Raw genomic sequence first — 16412 nt, forward strand, 5'->3', positions numbered from 1 at the left:
CAGCCCCTAGCCTGGGAACTTCTATATGCTGCAGGTGCAGCCCTAAAAAGAAAAAAAAAAAAATACAGTGACGGATTCATTCTCCTTAGCATCTGCATCTGATTTCTGCATTCAGTTTTGTCATATGTCAGAACATATTAGGTCTGATGATGTTGAAATTTATTCAGGATGCCAAAGGAACTAAATTTTTAAAAATTTAGTGCCTCCCTCTGATTTTAGTCTTTGTAAACAGAGGAATGCTCGCTCTGTTTGGAAAAATGACAGAGGGCATGGTTTGGATTTTGTAGACTTTTGTTGTTCAAAAAATATTTATTGCATTGAAGTTCAAGTTCACATGTATTCTGACCCCAGCTCAGCTACTAGTTAATTGGACAGCATTGGGCATGCTATTTAACTCCCTTGAACTTCAAATTCTTCATTTACTATTAAAAGAGTGTTGAACTAAGTGTCAGGTGTCATTGAGCAGTTGGGTCCTTTGATCAGAACCAATTGCATAAGTATTTATAGGCATGACTGCTACAAAGCTATCCTATGCTGTGCCTCTGCGTTAATGAGAAGAAGGCAGGAGTTCTTGGTTTCAGCTCAGTGGGTTACAAAAGAAGGCAGGAGTTCTTGGTTTCAGCTCAGTGGGTTACAAACCTGACTAGTATCCATGAGGATGTAGGCATGATCCCTGGCCCTGCTCTGTGGTTTAAGGATCTGACATTGCCATAGCTATAGCGTAGGTTGCAGATGTGGCTCCAATCCTGCGTTGCTGTGGCTGTGGTGTAGGCCAGCAGCTGCAGCTCCAATTTGACCCCTAGCCTGGGAACTTCCATATGCCATGGGTGTGCCCCCTCACCCCCCCCCCCCAAGAAAGAGAAGAAGGTGCTTCCCTCTGGGCAGACAGTTTGGAAAGAGTGGACCCCAAGGCCCCCAAGGCCCATGCTTGGCAGATAGAGTTGAGTGAGCACTTTTTCTTCCCCTCTGAATGGCTTGTGCGTGAACCTTGGGTTTCAGCTCACACTCACCCCCGGCACTGGGCACCCCATCACTGGGCACCTTGAGTACACAGAATTCACAACTGGGGCCTGGCACCCACCATGACCACTCTGGATGGTCCAGGGGAACTTCAGCAATGAATTAAATATGCTCTCTGATTTCATGGAATGGGGCCCTCCTTGGGGAGCAGTAGGGAGCTCAGTCTTGCCTTCACAACATGGGCTGGTAATGGAAGAGTGCTTCCCAGAGGAATGTAGGTTTCTACTGACATAAAAAGGGGTGGGTGGGAGTTCCTGTTGTGGCTCAGCAGAAGTGAATCTGACTAGCATCCAAGAGGATGCAGGTTCGATACCTGGCCTTGCTTAGTGGGTTAAGGATCTGGCATTGCCCTGGGTTGCAGTGTAGGTTGCAGATATAGCTCGGAACCAGGGTTGCTGTGGCTGTGGTGTAGGCCAGCAGCTACAGCTCCAATTGGACACCTAGCCTGGGAACCTCCATATGCTATGGGTGAGGCCCTAAAAAATAAAAAATAAAAATAATGCTGAACAGACCACAAAAATTATTTTCAGGTGGCTAATGTTGAGCTGACAAAAATTATTTTCATCATTTTTTTGGGTAAATATACTGGTATGTTATAGTTTCCTGCTCAATTTTTATTGGTACACACATTCTTCTTATGTTGCACAATCAATGGCTTTTTAAAATCCCCAGATGATGTAATTGTGAGTTTTTTATGTCCTATTGTCGGCTGTAGCCTTACCACTAAAATCTTTCATGTTAATGTATATATATTGATCTTTCAGTCTTGGTCCACTTGATCACAGGGTTTTCCCAAATTTATTTGACAACCTCTGACTCCTTTAGCAGAGAAATGCTTTAATTTTTTTTTTTTTTTTTTTTTTTTGGTCTTTCTGCGTTTTCTTGAGCTGCTCCCGTGGCATATGGAGGTTCCCAGGGTAGGGGTCTAATTGGAGCTGTAGCCATCGGCTTATGCCAGGGCCACAGCAACTCGGAACCCGAGCCTCTCTGTGACCCACACCACAGCTCACAGCAACGCCGGATCCTTAACCCACTGAGCAAGGTCAGGGATCGAACCCGCAACCTCATGGTTCTTAGTCGGATTCGTTAACCACTGAGACACGACTGGAACTCCAAGATTTTTTTTTTTTAAATTATAGATGGGTAGACACTAAATAACCTTTGTTCCTTCAGTAACGAAGAAAACAAACTGAAAGTTAGCTTCTAAGTGTGCCATGCCCAAGCTGGCCTTGATGGTTGGAAGCATGACTAGACTTCTCTAAAGGGCAGAGATGGGAGAATGAGTTTGAGGGCAAAGGGAAGGTGGAATAAGAGATAAAAATGCTGGAACTTTTGAGACAAGGACCCAGAGAGTCCAGTGTTGTCTCTCTAACTGGGATCATTCACCCGTGGGGCTTTTAGGAGACTTTGAGCAATGCTATCAACAATGCTCCAATCATACCCTTAATGATGTTGGGAGAATCAAGGAAAGCGTGTTGAAATAATTTGGCCCTCATCCTTCTTTCTCCTCCCTCAAAATCCAGGGATTAGGGCGAGGGGGAGGAAGTGGGATGGATGGGGAGCTTGGAGTTAATATATGCAGACTATTGCCTATGGAATGGATTAGCAATGAGATCCTGCTGTGTAGCAGTGGGAACTCTGTCTAGTCACTTGTGATGGAGCAGGATAATGTGAGAAAAAAGAAGGTATACATGTATGTGTAACTGGCTCACCATGCTGTACAGTAGGAAAAAAAATAATGTATCAGAGAAATAAAAAAATAAAAATAAATAAAATCTTAAAAATAAAGAAAAAAGAATCCAGGGTTTCAGGAGGTGGTCCAGTGGGTTCTAGGATGCCTCCACCTCTCCTGACCCTGCTGCTGCTACAGAGCAGTGGAAACACCATCTGGAGTGTCCCAGGGATGGGCTTAGGGTCCTGCCTAGGAAGTGTGGGTGGTGCAGGGACAGACATCTGAGAAGCTACTACAGGTCCCCAGAGAGTGTGAAGAAACAGGCAAAACTGGAGTTCCCATTGTGGCTCAGCCATAACGAACCTGAGTGGTATGCATGAGGATGCAGGTTCAATCCTTGTCCTTGCTCAGTGGGCTAAGGATCTGGCGTTGCCATGAGCTGTGGTGTAGGTCACAGATGCAGCTCGGATCTGATGTTGCTGTGGCTGTGGTGTAGGCCGGCAGCTGCAGCTCCGATTCAACCCCTAGCCTGGGAACTTCCATGTGCCTCGGGTGCAGCCCTAAACAAACAAACAAACAAACAAAAAATAGCCAAAACTTGTCTCTGGTCCCCAGTCCCCTCTCTCTGCCCCTCCCCATCCATTTGGATCATCTCTGTCTCAAACCTGCTCCCAAGACTGGACCTGCTTCCACTTAATTGTACTTTCAAGAACATTTCAGTCCCTGGGTTTGCCTTTCTTAATTCTTGAAGTGAGTGCCTCTTAATTTTGACATTGAAAATCTCTCTTTTTTTTGGCCGCACCTGCAGCATATGGAAGTTCCCAGGCTAGGGGCTGAATTGGAGCTGCAGCTGCTGGCCTACACCACAGCCACAGCCACAGCAAATCTGAGCCATATCTGCAACCTCTACCACAGCTCATGGCAATACTGGGTCCTTAACCCACTGAGTGAGGCCTGGGATGGAACCCACATTGTAATGGATACTAGTTGGGTTTGTTCCCACTGAGCCACAATGGGAACTCCTGAAAAGCTCTTTTAACGAAATATCGAAGCTCCAGAACTGGCAGGAAAGACCTCTTCTTGGGGCAGTGGGTTAGGATGGTGAAGGGATTTCTCCATGCTGTTGTTAATTCCAATGGACAGACATTTGTGTCTCGGGAGCTATTTCACAGACCATCCGCAGGCTGCTAATGAGGCTGTTGAGCTGAAGACATGTCCTTCTCCATCTCATACCTTGTATGTGAGATGCTCATGGACACTTGTTAGGTTTCCTGACAGTCCCTTTTTTTTTTTTTTTTTTTGTCTTTTCTAGGGCCGCTCCCATGGCATATGGAGGTTCCTGGGCTAGGGGTCCAAGTGGAGCTATAGCCACTGGCCTACACCACAGCCACGGCAACACGGAATCTGAGCCGCGTCTGCGACCTATACCACAGCTCACGGCAAGCCGGATCCTTAACCCACGGAGCAAGGCCAGGGATCGAACCTGCAACCTCATGGTTCCTAGTAGGATTTGTTAACCACTGTGCCACGACGGGAACTCCAACAGTCCCCTATTTCTAACTCATTGGTGAGTTTCTTAATGGCCAACCCACTTTTGCCTATCTCCCAGAATGAAGGGTGTCTGGAAGCCTATGTGTTGGTCCCACGGCTACCAGCCAATTTCCCTAGTTTTCATTGCCTTCATTGCCAAAGAAGAGTTTAGTTTTACAGAGAAGAAACCAGAAGCCTGTGAACTGTTTGCCATTTGTCTAGATTGCCTCTTGTGGGTTCTAGTGGTGCCAGAATTACCTCCAATGAGCATCAGCAGATTTTCAGGGTTGTCAAAGATGGAACTCTTTCTCCAGTTTCGTCCAGCACCCACTTCCCAAGTCTGCCCATTGCCACTTAGTTCCCTGAACAGGACTTAACTTTGGCTTCTCTTGTAGATGACACAGCTGATTCTGAAACACATGGAATCAAGGTAAGGTGTTGCCTTGAAAAAGCGTGGCATGGAGCTGTGTAGTTTCCCTGACTTAGCAGTCAGTGGATATGGGGACGGGGTGGGGGGATAGTGTTTATCCCCTGCTGCTTTAACAAAGGATAAAACTACGATGAAAGGACATGGAGATGATGGGAGAAAGCCTAATATTCTGGACCAGGCCAGCTTTGCAAACAGATAAGCATATTTGAAGGTCAAATATACTGTATATTGGCGGGAGGACGAGAACAGCAGTTTCAGCAGAGACTGTATTAAAAAAAAAAATTAACTCACAGTGAGAGCATAAAAGAAGCTTCAGAAGTTGGCCTGAGGCCAAGACCATCTCTTGGTTGTTATACATTTCAGCTCTTGTCAGAATGAATACCCCAATTTAGGGATAAAAAAATCACCACCCCATCAGTATCTCTATTCTATGTTTTAAATCACCCGATTACAATGCCCATTTGGGAGCTGGTTTTTCTCAGGTGGGATTGAATTTCAAAAGGGAAAGTAGGGACCCCAAAGGCTTGCATGGGGGTACCTGTGTGATCAGATGATGGATTCTGTATATGCCATCTGTGCTCTTGTGGGTCATCTTTATGATGGGACCTTGAGCTCATGTGGTCACCTGTAAGAGAGAAGGATCCCTTCCCCCTTGAGTCTTGTCTGAGCTGAGTTGGTTCCCTGCATTTTTGGTGGAAGATCTCTGTTATAGCAGAGCCCCCGTTTCAAGTCCCAAGCCTTTGATGTCAACAGACCACCAAGTGACATCACTGTGTGGTGTTGTCATCCAAGCTGGAGGCGAAGTTCCACTCACAGTTCTTGGAAGCAGAGCACTTAGTGCATAGGGAAGCCTAGAGAGGATGGAATATTCCCAGCATGCACAGGAGCCAGGATGTCTTCTTTCTTCTCAAGGGGTAATCAGGCTGCAAAGCAATTAATTGTAACTTTGTTTCTTTGCCTTCTAGGCAGAAAGGTCTCATCTTGAACATATCTTCTGGGGTGGCCCTCTTTCCCTGGCCTCTGTACTCCATGTATTCGTCTTCCAAGGTGAGTGATGGCATGCAGTCCAAGTCTCCTCTTTCCTCTTTTTTTTTTCTTTTCTTCCTGTCTTTTTAGGGCCGCACCAGCAGCATATGGAGGCTCCCAGGCTAGGGATCAAATCCAAGCTGCAGCTGCCAGCCTGCCACAGCCACAGCAGCGCAGGATCCTTAACCCACTGAGTGAGGCCAGGGATCGAACCGCAATTTCATGGATACTAGTTGGGTTCCTTACAACTGAGCCACCATGGGAACTCCTTTCCTCTTGTCGTTCCACTCCCCACCCCACCCTGCCCCAGTTTGCATTTTCCCTTGGATCTGCTTGCAAGCTGAAGGACAGATTTGCCTGGTGGCGCTCTTCTAGGTACAAGGCAGAGCTAGTTAGCTGGTGCCTGGGTGCAAATTAGAGAAAGAAGCTCCCGCTGGACTGATGAAGCCTTGCAGCAGAATAGCCTTGAAAGCAAGCACAGCTGCCATGGGACTCCAACTCACTCCCACTCACTTTCTTGCCTGGAAGCCCTCTGCTCTTCCTGCCAGCAGGTGGCATTGTAGCTTCTTTCTATCCCTGAGGCCTAGGCAGATAGATGACCCCTCGCCTTGGCCATAAAAACAAACCTTTGGAAGAGCCAGTGCTCTAGAAAAGGAAGTGCTGGCCCTGAGTGGGGGATCCGTACACAGTGGCCCTAGGTTATTGCAAACTGTATGTTCCTGCCCATTGAGGGAGCTCTTCCCAAACCGAGAAATGAAGTTCTGACTCCTATCAAGACAAACTGCTGTATTTTAAGATAAAGCCAATAATCTCTCTAGGGCGTCCTTTGAAATCTGAGTAAGTTGGCTCCAATGGAGAATCAAGTTCTAAGTCCTCAGGTGTTTCTTTCTCTCGCTCCAGGCTTTTGTGTGCACGTTCTCCAAGGCACTGCAAGCAGAATATGAAGCGAAAGGAATCATTATCCAGGTGAGGTCAACAGTTCTTGGGAAGAGGAACTCTGGCTCCCAGTTCATGGAGCGGGGGCCACCACTTCCTGCAGGACAGGCTGCACGTGTGTGACCAGGAGGGGGCGTCTGGATGACACTGTGTGAGTTCCTGTGACCTTCGCGATGGCGGTGGGACCACTGTGGTTCTGCCTGCTGCTGCCCTCACCAGTACCCTTGGCCCTGGAGGAGGAAATGCAGGCAGGATGAGTGAGGGCTCAGGGATGCTTGTTACCTGATGCTGCATCAGGACAGAATTTAGAGTCTGAGCTAAGCAGCCTTTCCTCTTGACCTAGACAATAGGAGGCAGGCTCATGTGTGAGGAAATGTGGAGAAGAAACAAAAAAAGGTCTATGTTGGAAAGGGGAGAGGGTGTTTTGCTTGGGGGCTGTTCTTCTGTGATGGGCCACAGAGACCCCCACGCTCTGGTTTTTGAGCCATTGGGGACAGGTGCTCTGGTTCCCTTTCTGCTACGGTGGCAGAGCGTTCACAGAAATGACCTTGTCCTAATGGTAAGCAGAGCTGGCTCATCACACTGCTGCCTATAGACTAAGGCATATGACACTGCAAGATGTCAGCGATATAGGTGTGCTTCTTTCTGCAACAATTAGAGTTAAGGGGTTTCTGGAAGCTGAAAAAAACAGTTTTCAGAGTCTTTTTGCTATTGTTTGGGAAGAAGTTTGATGACATACTATAAGAAATAAAAAAGGCAGAGTTCCTGTTGTGGCACAGTGGAAACGAATCCGACTGGGAACCATGAGGATGTGGGTTCCATCCCTGGCCTCACTCAGTGGGTTAAGGATCCGGTGTTGCCATGAGCTATGGTGTAGGTCGCAGACATGGCTTGGATCTGGCATTTCTGTGGCTGTGGTGTAGGATAGCAGCTGTAACTCTGATTGGACCCCTATATATTTAAAAACTTTTTATGGCTTTGCCTATAGCATATGGGAGCTCCTGGATCAGGGATCGACTCCAAGCCACAGCTGTGACCTATGTCACAGCTGCAACAGTGCTGGATCCTTTAACCTAACCCACTGCATCAGGCTGGGGATCAAACCCATACTGTCAGAGCAACTGGAGCTGCCGCAGTCAGATTCTTGAGTCTTAACCCACTACATCTGGACAGGAACTCCTCACAGTTTTTAGGGCTGCACGTGTGGCATTTGGAGTTCCCAGGCTAGGGGCAGGATTAGAGCTGCAGCTGCCAGCCTATACCACAGCCACAGCAACACCAGATCTGAGCCACGTCTGCAACCCACACCACAGCTCATGGCAACACTGGACCCTTGACCCACTGAGAGAGGCCAAGGATAGAGCCCGCATCCTCATGGATACCAGTCAGGTTCATAACCTGCTGAGTCACAATGGGAACTCCCCTCATAGTTATATTTTTTATTTTTTTTCTCAAAAGAAATGGATAAAAATATTTATTAAGGAATAAAGCTAGATATTTTCCTTTCTTTAATATAGCTAATTATTTCTTTGCTTCTGTATATCCATATCCTGTATTCATCTCTTTTTTTTTTATTTTCCCACTATACAGCAAGGGGATCAAGTTATCCTTACATGTATAAATTACAATTACATTTTTTCCCCATATATTTTTTAAATGGTTGCTGTACATACTCACTTTCAATTAAAATACTGAGGTGAGAGTATGCAGTTAAAATACTGGCTGTTCCTGTAAATCAACCAGCTATTGGATGAAGCTTATTCTATCAGCAGTTATGAGTTAACAGTGGGAGCTTTGCAGATAACATCATCTTCCCACTCACAGTGAGTGATTGTAACAGCCCTGTCATTACACTACAGACCCAGTCTCTGCCCAGTTGAACTGAAGCCTCACCTCTCAGAGATTTTCCCCTTCTATTCATTCTCCAACTCCCAGCTGAGGATGGATTCCTTTTGCAGCAGTGCGACCCTATATAGGATAAGTTTGCTGCAGTAAAAAATATCCCTAAAATCTCACTGGCCTAGAACCACAAAGATTTAGGAGTTCTCAGAGTGCACAGTGGATTAGGAATCCAACTGCAGTGGCTCAAGTTGCTGTGGAGCCTTGGGTTCAATCCCCAGGGGGTTAAAGGATCAGGTATTGCCACCACTGTGTTATGGGTCGAAGCTGCTGCTCAGATTCAATCCCTGGCTTGGGAACTTCTGTAGGCTGGTGGGGGTGCAGCCATAAAAAAGAGAAAAAAAAAAAAAAAAAAAAGAAGAAGAACCACAAAGATTTAGTTCTCATTCATGCTACATGTTCACCGTGAGCTGTCAGAGGGGAGTCGCTCATTGTAGTGACACAGGGACCCAGGCAGGATGGAGTGGCCACCATCTTGGATATTGACAGTAGACCTGTCAAAGAAGAAGGGGTAGGAGTGCAGGAGAACTTACTCTGACAATTTAAGGGCTCTGGCTCAGAAAAGTCACATGTCACTTTTGCTCCTACTCATTAGCCAAATCTGGTCACATGGCCCCACCCAAGATCCAGGAGATGCAGTTCTATCATGTACCTGGAAGAATGAAGAACTAGAAATATTCTATGAGCCACAGTAACGATTCCCACAGACACTCGCTTCCTAGCTGTGTGACAGTCTTAGCATCATCTCCATCTTGATCACTATGCGCCAGACACGCGGTCACTGCCAGCTTTGTGTGTTCTGTGGGGCAATAGATGTGGGAGGGGGCTGGGGAGGGGAGGAGAGAAGGCTGAGAGCTGCTCCAAGTCCTGGAAAAGATGCTGTGACCTTTTGAAAACCAGCGGGTCTCTCCAAACCCATGTGTAATTGATAGTCAATAAATATGTTAAAATTCACGAGGAAGTATGTACTATAAACTTGGGTTTGATTTTTAAATGCAAGTTCTGCCATTTATCATCTGTGTGAGCCTGGACAGCCAGCTTAAGCTCTGTGAGCATCAGTTTTCCCATCTGTAAAAAGGGGTTAGTAGTACCTGTTTACTTCTCTGGGTTACTGTGAAGATCTAAGGAATAAATAAGTGTGAAAATATAGCTAATATTTATTGAGCCTTTATTTTTTATTATATCCTTATCTGAAAACTGGATTTAAGAATGCATGCTCCTTATACTTCTTTTTTTTTTTTTTGGCTATTTCTTGGGCCGCTCCCACGGCATATGGAGGTTCCCAGGCTAGGGGTCTAATCGGAGCTGTAGCCACCGGCCTACACCAGAGCCACAGCAATGCGGGATCCGAGCTGCGTCTGCAACCTACACCACAGCTCACGGCAACGCCGGATCGTTAACCCACTGAGCAAGGCCAGGGATCGAACCTGCAACCTCATGGTTCCTAGTCGGAATCGTTAACCACTGCGCCACGACGGGAACTCCTCCTTATACTTCTTTAAGTGTACACTTTGAGATTTTTGGAAGAAAAGAGTTATGCAAATTAATGACAGCATTAATTTCCATGAACACCAATTCAATTGAATTGATGGACTCATATGTTGGATTTCATCACCAAACAATGTAATTTCAAGTGTGGTGCGAAAACAGTGGTGTGATGAAAATTTCAAATGCAATGAAATAAAGCAAGCAAGCATGGATTTTTCTTCTAAAGAGGTCAAAGTGTCTGTGTCTGGAAATAAAGTCGGAAACCCCATTATGAAACCTCATATCAGGCCCCGAGGTGGGGAGACCACGGGTAGAGACATGGTGTTCCATTTTCAGAGTATGATGTGTGGTTGTTTATTTTCTTTATGATGTAATGAAAGATTATGAGGTATGTGACAGTTCTGACTCCCAGCTGAAGCATAAAGTGGGAATCCGAAGTACCTGAAGTTGCTCCAGTTTTGGTCATATGTGTTAGAAATAAACTGATATAGGGCTGCTAGATAAAATACAGGACATCCAGTTCAATGTGAATTTCAGATAGAAATCTTCCGAGAATTAGTGTGGCCTGTGCAATACTTGGAACATAATAAAACAGATCATTTTCCCATTGTTTTTCTGTACTTCAACTATAACTCAACGTCCTGCATTTTCATTTTCTTTCTTTCTTTTTTTGGTCTTTTTTTTTTTTGGTCTTTTTAGGGCTGCACCCGTGGCATCTGGAGGTTCCCAGGCTAGGGATCTAATCAGAGCTATAACCGCTGGCCTACATCGCAGTCACAGCAACTCGGGGTCCCAGCCACATCTGCAACCTACACCATAGCTCACGGCCATGCCAGATCTTTAACCCACTGAGCGAGGCCAGGGATCAAACCCTCGTCCTCATGGATACCAGTTGGGTTCATTGACTGCTGAGCCACGATGGGAACTCCCATTTTCATTTTTGAAGTCCAGGACCCGTGTTCTAAGACAGAGCTCATGCCCTCAGCCACCCTATGTGCCTTTGAACCACCTGGTGTTGTGTGGCTAAGGCCTCATCTTCAGTCAGTTGCAAAATTAAGCCAGAAACCAGCCTTTCTTATTCCCAGGTCTGTGCTAGTTCTGCACCTTTCGCAGTGCTATTATCAGTTAGGATCCTGAGACTTTTAAAGAGAGAACAGGGCTGGTATATGAAGGGATGGTAAGATGGGTGTGAATTTCTCAAGGCTGGGCAGATTGCTCCTGTGTTAAAGTCTTTATCTTCCATTGCAGGTGCTGACCCCACATGCTGTTTCAACCCAAATGACCAACTATCTAAACACCAACATGATAACCAAGACTGCTGATGAGTTTGTTAAAGAATCATTGAAGTATGTCACGATTGGAGATGAAACCTGTGGCTGCCTCGCCCATGAAATCTTGGTAATTGTTGGGAGTTCCCGTCATGGCGCAGTGGTTAACAAATCTGACTGGGAACCATGAGGTTACAGGTTCGATCCCTGGCCTCGATCAGTGGGTTAAGGATCCAGCGTTGCCGTGAGCTGTGGTGTAGTTTGCAGACACGGCTCGGATCCTGTGTTGCTGTGGCTCTGGTGTAGGCGGGTGGCTACAGCTCCGATTAGACCCCTAGCCTGGGAACCTCCATATGCCGCAAGTGCAGCCCTAGAAAAGGCAAAAAAAAAAAAAAAGAAATCTTGGTAATTGTTAACATCTCCTTTCTCCAAAACAGGCGAGGACAGACATACAGGTGGCCCTAGTTCTTCCTAGTTCTTCCTGGCTGTTGGAGTATTCAGTCCTTCTTAGTCATGCAAAGATAGTGATGCCAAGAGTTCCCGTTGTGGCTTGACAGGTTAACAACCCTACTAGTATCAAGGAGGATGTGGGTTGGATCCCTGGCCTCACTCAGTGGGTTAAGGATCCGGTGTTGCTGTGAGCGATGGAATAGGTCACAGGTGTGGCTCAGATCTGGTATTGCTGTGGCTGTGGTGTAGACCAGCAGCTGCAGCTCTGTTTTGACCCCTAGCCTGGGAACTTCCATATGCCGATGGTAAGCCCTAAAAAGACACACACACACACAGACACACACAGACACACACAGGCACAGACACACACACAGACACACAGACACACACACACAACAAGAGAGTGATGCTAGAGGTATGCTGTTAAAGGTGATCCAGCTAGTGAAAAGGAGTATTTAGCAAGGGGAAGGAGAAGCTGGAGGCCTGAGTGTTCAGCCTAGAGATAACTCCAAAACTGGCAAATCCTGGAGTTCCTTTCGTGGCTCATCAGTAAACGAACCCGACTAGGATCCAAGAGGATGCGGGTTTGATCCCTGGCCTTGCTCAGTGGGTTAAGGATCTGGCTGCTATGAGCTGTGGTGTAGGTTGCAGATGAGTCTCAGATCTGATGTTGCTGTGGCTGTGTTGCAGGACAGCAGCTGCAACTCCGATTCGACCCCTAGCCTGGGAACCTCCATATGCTACAAGTGCGGCCCTAAAAAGACAAAATAAAGTAAAATAAAATAAAATGACGTGTAATCAAGTATAACCAACCAGTAAACAAGGAAGCCTTACAAAGAGATGAGGAAAGTCAGCGTGCTCTCCGCCTCCAAGGAGTTTGGGGGCAGGAACTCAGGGGGACTGGGGCCTCTATCTAAGAGTCCACGTGGAACTAGGGGGCTTCAGAGTCAGCTTGCTTAATCCTATGAATCATTTTGTGAGCTAGGATTCTGGCTCCCCTTTTACAAGTGAGGAAACTGAAGCTCAGAGCTGGATCCGATCAGATGCAGCACAGATGAATCAGATGACCCAAGGCCACCTGGCTGGTAGTGGTGCAGCAAGGGTTTAAGTCCACTTTTGACTGATGGGTTCTAGCACGAGCGCCAGCACAGAGGTGGGCAGTGCCAAATCTTAGGGTCTCTGGCCACAGGACCCGAGGGGTCCTGGAGTTGATGCTGGTCTGCTGGTGGGCAAGTTTGGGCTTGACAGCTGGCTGTAGGGCCATGAGATGCACTGTTGTTTGGGGCCAGGTTCTAGCACAGCTAGGGCTTCCGGAAGTCATCCTAAGGCAGCCAGCCTGCTGGTGGGTGGAGCTGTGTCCCTACCTGACTAGCTGTTTGGCCTGAGGTGTCCCAGTCCTGGTGCTGACAGGCTAATGGGCAGGTCTCAGTCCTGACACTACTAAGGGAGGATTCCAAAAGGTCCCTTGCCAGCACCAAAGTCCACGTGGTCACGTGAGCTCCCCCAAATGGCTGTTGCTAGCATCTGTGTCCCCACAGTGAGCTCCAGATGTCTCCTGACTTCTCTGGAAGGCTCTCCAGGATCAACAGGTGGATCTGACCCAAGCTTCTCTCAAATTACTGCTTCTGCCTTGGTTCCCAAGGGTGAGATCTTTGTGTGTGCCCTTTAAAAGTGGAGTGTATTTCCCACAGCCCTCTGGCTCTCCTGAAAGCAAGCTTTGTTGGCCTTCAAAGCCAAACATTCTGGGGGCTCATCTTCCTGACACTGGACTCCCGGGCTGGGGAGTCTGAGGTTTGGGGCTCAGACCCCTTGTTCTTTGGGGAAACCCTCTGCCATTACACTCTTGTCCCATCTGTGGGTCTCCTCCCCAGGAGTGTAGGTCTTGACTGTATCACAACTCCACCCCTCCTGCTCATCTCTTTGTGATTCCTTCTTTGTACCTTTAGTTGTAGAAACGTTTTTCTACTAGACTTCTGGTCTTTCTCATCAACGGGTGTTCTCTAATAGTTGTCATTTTGGCGTACCCCTGAGAGGAGGGGAGCCCCGCATCTTCCTACCCCCCCGCCCCCGTCTTGCACACTCCTCTGTTCATTATCTCCTTCATGCATTCAGGCACTTGCTTAGCACCTAGTATGCTTCAGGCATTGTGCCAGGTGATGGGAATTCGGGCAGGTCCCGTGGTGGCTCAGTGGTAACAGACCCGACTAGTATCCGTGAGGACAAGGGTTTGATCCCTGGCCTTGCTCAGTGGGTTAAGAATCTGGCGTTGCCAAGAGCTGTGGTGTAGGTTGCAGAGGAGGCTTGGATCTGGTGTTGCTGTGGCTGTGGTGTAGGCTGGCAGCTACAGCTCTGATCTGACCCCTAGCCTGGGAACTTCCACATGCTGCAGGTGTGGCCTTAAAAAAAAAAAAAAAAAAGCATTTTGGATTCTTTCCTGGAATCTTATTTTAATAGAACCTTGGTAGAAAGAACATAAACACACAGAGAGATGGAGCACCAGGAAGAGAAGGTGCTAAGAGAAGGAAAAATGGGAGGGTGTTACCATGGACAGAGTTTTCTTAATTTAAAATTTCTTTACAGCTGATCCTTACAGCAGAATCGTGACTGCTTTGGTTACTGAGAAATCCTTATTTGCTGAGGAAGTGTCATAAGACCTTTAAACTTTAGCAACCGTTGAAAAGATTTAGGACTTCAGTAGTCAGAAGTACATTTTTCAGGAGTTCCCATTGTGGATCAGTGGAAATGAATCCAACTAGCATCCATGAAGATGTGGGTTCGAGCCCTGGCCTTGCTCAGTGGGTTAGGGATCCAGTGTTGCTGTGAGCTGTGGTATAAGTTGCAGACAAGGCTCGGATCTGGCATTGCTGTGGCTGTGGCATAGGCCAGCAGCTGCAGCTCCACTTTGACCCCTAGCCTGGGAACATCCATGTGCCTCGGGTGTGGCCCTAAAAACCAAAATCAAAACCAAAACCAAAAAGGAAATACATTTTTCCAGATGATGTATGTACACTGAAATGCTTTAGTGCAACATTCTTGCTCTTCTTTTTTCTCCCAGACACTTAATGATTTTCTGTATTCAATAGGCGATCATTCTGAGCCTGATCCCATCACGGGTCTTCTACAGCAGCACGTTTCAGAAGATGGTCCTGACACACTATGTGAAATATCTCAAGCAGAACTTCAACCTCAGATAGGCTGGGGGCGCTGATGTGCCTTCCAGCATTGCTTTCTTCCCCAAGCACCACTGGCTGCCAAGGACCAAGGAACAGACCAGTACCATCACCTTCCTGAAGCTGGAGGAGCCCCTGTCACTGATGTAATACCTAGCATTAAACTTGGTTTTTTTTTTGTTTGTTTGTTTGTTTGTTTTTTTGCAATTTTACTCAAGTGTGGAAGTCTTTGGGAGATCCGTGCTGTAAAAATATGTTTGTGTTGGCCGTGGGGTTTTAATGGTTAGTGTGTAAGAAGGTGAGGGTGTCTACACATAATATTGGAAAAATTTCTATGTGAGATTTTGATATAAATGCAGTGAGAAGAAAACCTCCGATTCTTTGAATATTAAGTACAGTTACTTTGGAGTTCCCGTTGTGGCTCCATGGAAACGAACCCGATTAGTATCTGTGAGGCTTTGGGTTCAATCCCTGGCCTTGCTCAGTGAGTTAAGGATCCGGTGTTGCTCTGAGGTGTGGTGTGGGTCGAGGACACGGCTCAGATCCTGAGTTGCGGCTGTGGTGTGGGCCGGAAGTTGTAGCTCTGATTCTACCCTTAGCTTGGGAACTTCCATAGCCATGCGTGTGGCCCTAAAAAGCAGAAACAAACAAACAAAAAGAACAATTGCTCCTGGTAATCTACTTTTAGAGCTATATTAAAGAATGTTTGACATCCCTAAACTTTATTGAGACTGCTGTTGTTCTAGAACACTTGCTGGTTCTCAAGCTTGCTTCCCCAGAGACCCAGGAAAATGTCCAGGGGCAGATACAAGGGCAGCAGCTATATTGGGACAGTTTGGGGCTACCTTGTATTCCAACTAATGCAGCACTAGATTTATCTATTTTATTTTATTTTTTTTTAAGGGATGCACCTGTGGCCCATGGAAGTTCTCAGGCTAGGGGTCGAATCAGAGCTGTAGCTGCTGGCCTACAGCACAGCCACAGCAATGCAGGATCTAATCCACATCTGCAACCTACACCCCAGATCACTGCAGCAATGCTGGATCCTTAACCCACTGAGCAAGAACCAGGATTAAACCCACACCCTCATGGATACTAGTTGGGTTCTTAACCTACTGAGCCCCAAAAGGAACTTCAATCTATTTTAAATTTATTTGGGGTTCTATGTAAGACTAAGTTTATAGAAATAAAAACAGGAAAAGATATATTGCTCAAAAATAGTTTAAAAAACCATTGCTCTAATTCAGGAGTTGATAGGTGTAAAAATGAGGTTTTTGCAGGTCTTCAGTTCTTGGGGTGCCAGGCTGAGGGCTTTAATCATCTATGTATAGGGAGTGGTGTATTGAGGAAGTACCACCCTTCAACTCTTGAGGGAGCTGGAGGAGGAGCATGCCAGTCGGTGACCCTGCTTTGTCTGGCATTGGTCAAGTGCTCGTCCCCAAGCTATCATCATGCTCCAGGCATTGCCAGTGCTTGGTGGCACTTATTTTTTTGAGACCGCAATTGGTATTGATGATATGACC

The 16412-nt window shown here is 46.7% G+C and overlaps 1 protein-coding gene across 1 annotated transcript in view; it reads left to right on the plus strand.

The window, feature by feature from the left end:
* The window catches only part of HSD17B3 (hydroxysteroid 17-beta dehydrogenase 3), a 42194-nt gene extending 27127 nt beyond the window's left edge, over positions 1 to 15067 (plus strand). Inside the window, 5 exon segments of the mRNA NM_001244790.1 lie at positions 4618 to 4652; positions 5618 to 5699; positions 6579 to 6644; positions 11250 to 11399; positions 14803 to 15067. Coding sequence (NP_001231719.1) covers positions 4618 to 4652; positions 5618 to 5699; positions 6579 to 6644; positions 11250 to 11399; positions 14803 to 14913 — 444 coding nt within the window. The 3' untranslated portion in view covers positions 14914 to 15067.
* Positions 15068 to 16412: the final 1345 nt, after the last annotated feature.

Source organism: Sus scrofa, chromosome 10 (genome assembly GCF_054392235.1).
Source record: "Sus scrofa isolate SSC_HxYL_T2T_F1_AM1 chromosome 10, Sscrofa_HxYL_maternal_Yorkshire_Landrace_v2.0, whole genome shotgun sequence".
In the NCBI taxonomy this organism is placed as follows: domain Eukaryota; kingdom Metazoa; phylum Chordata; class Mammalia; order Artiodactyla; family Suidae; genus Sus; species Sus scrofa.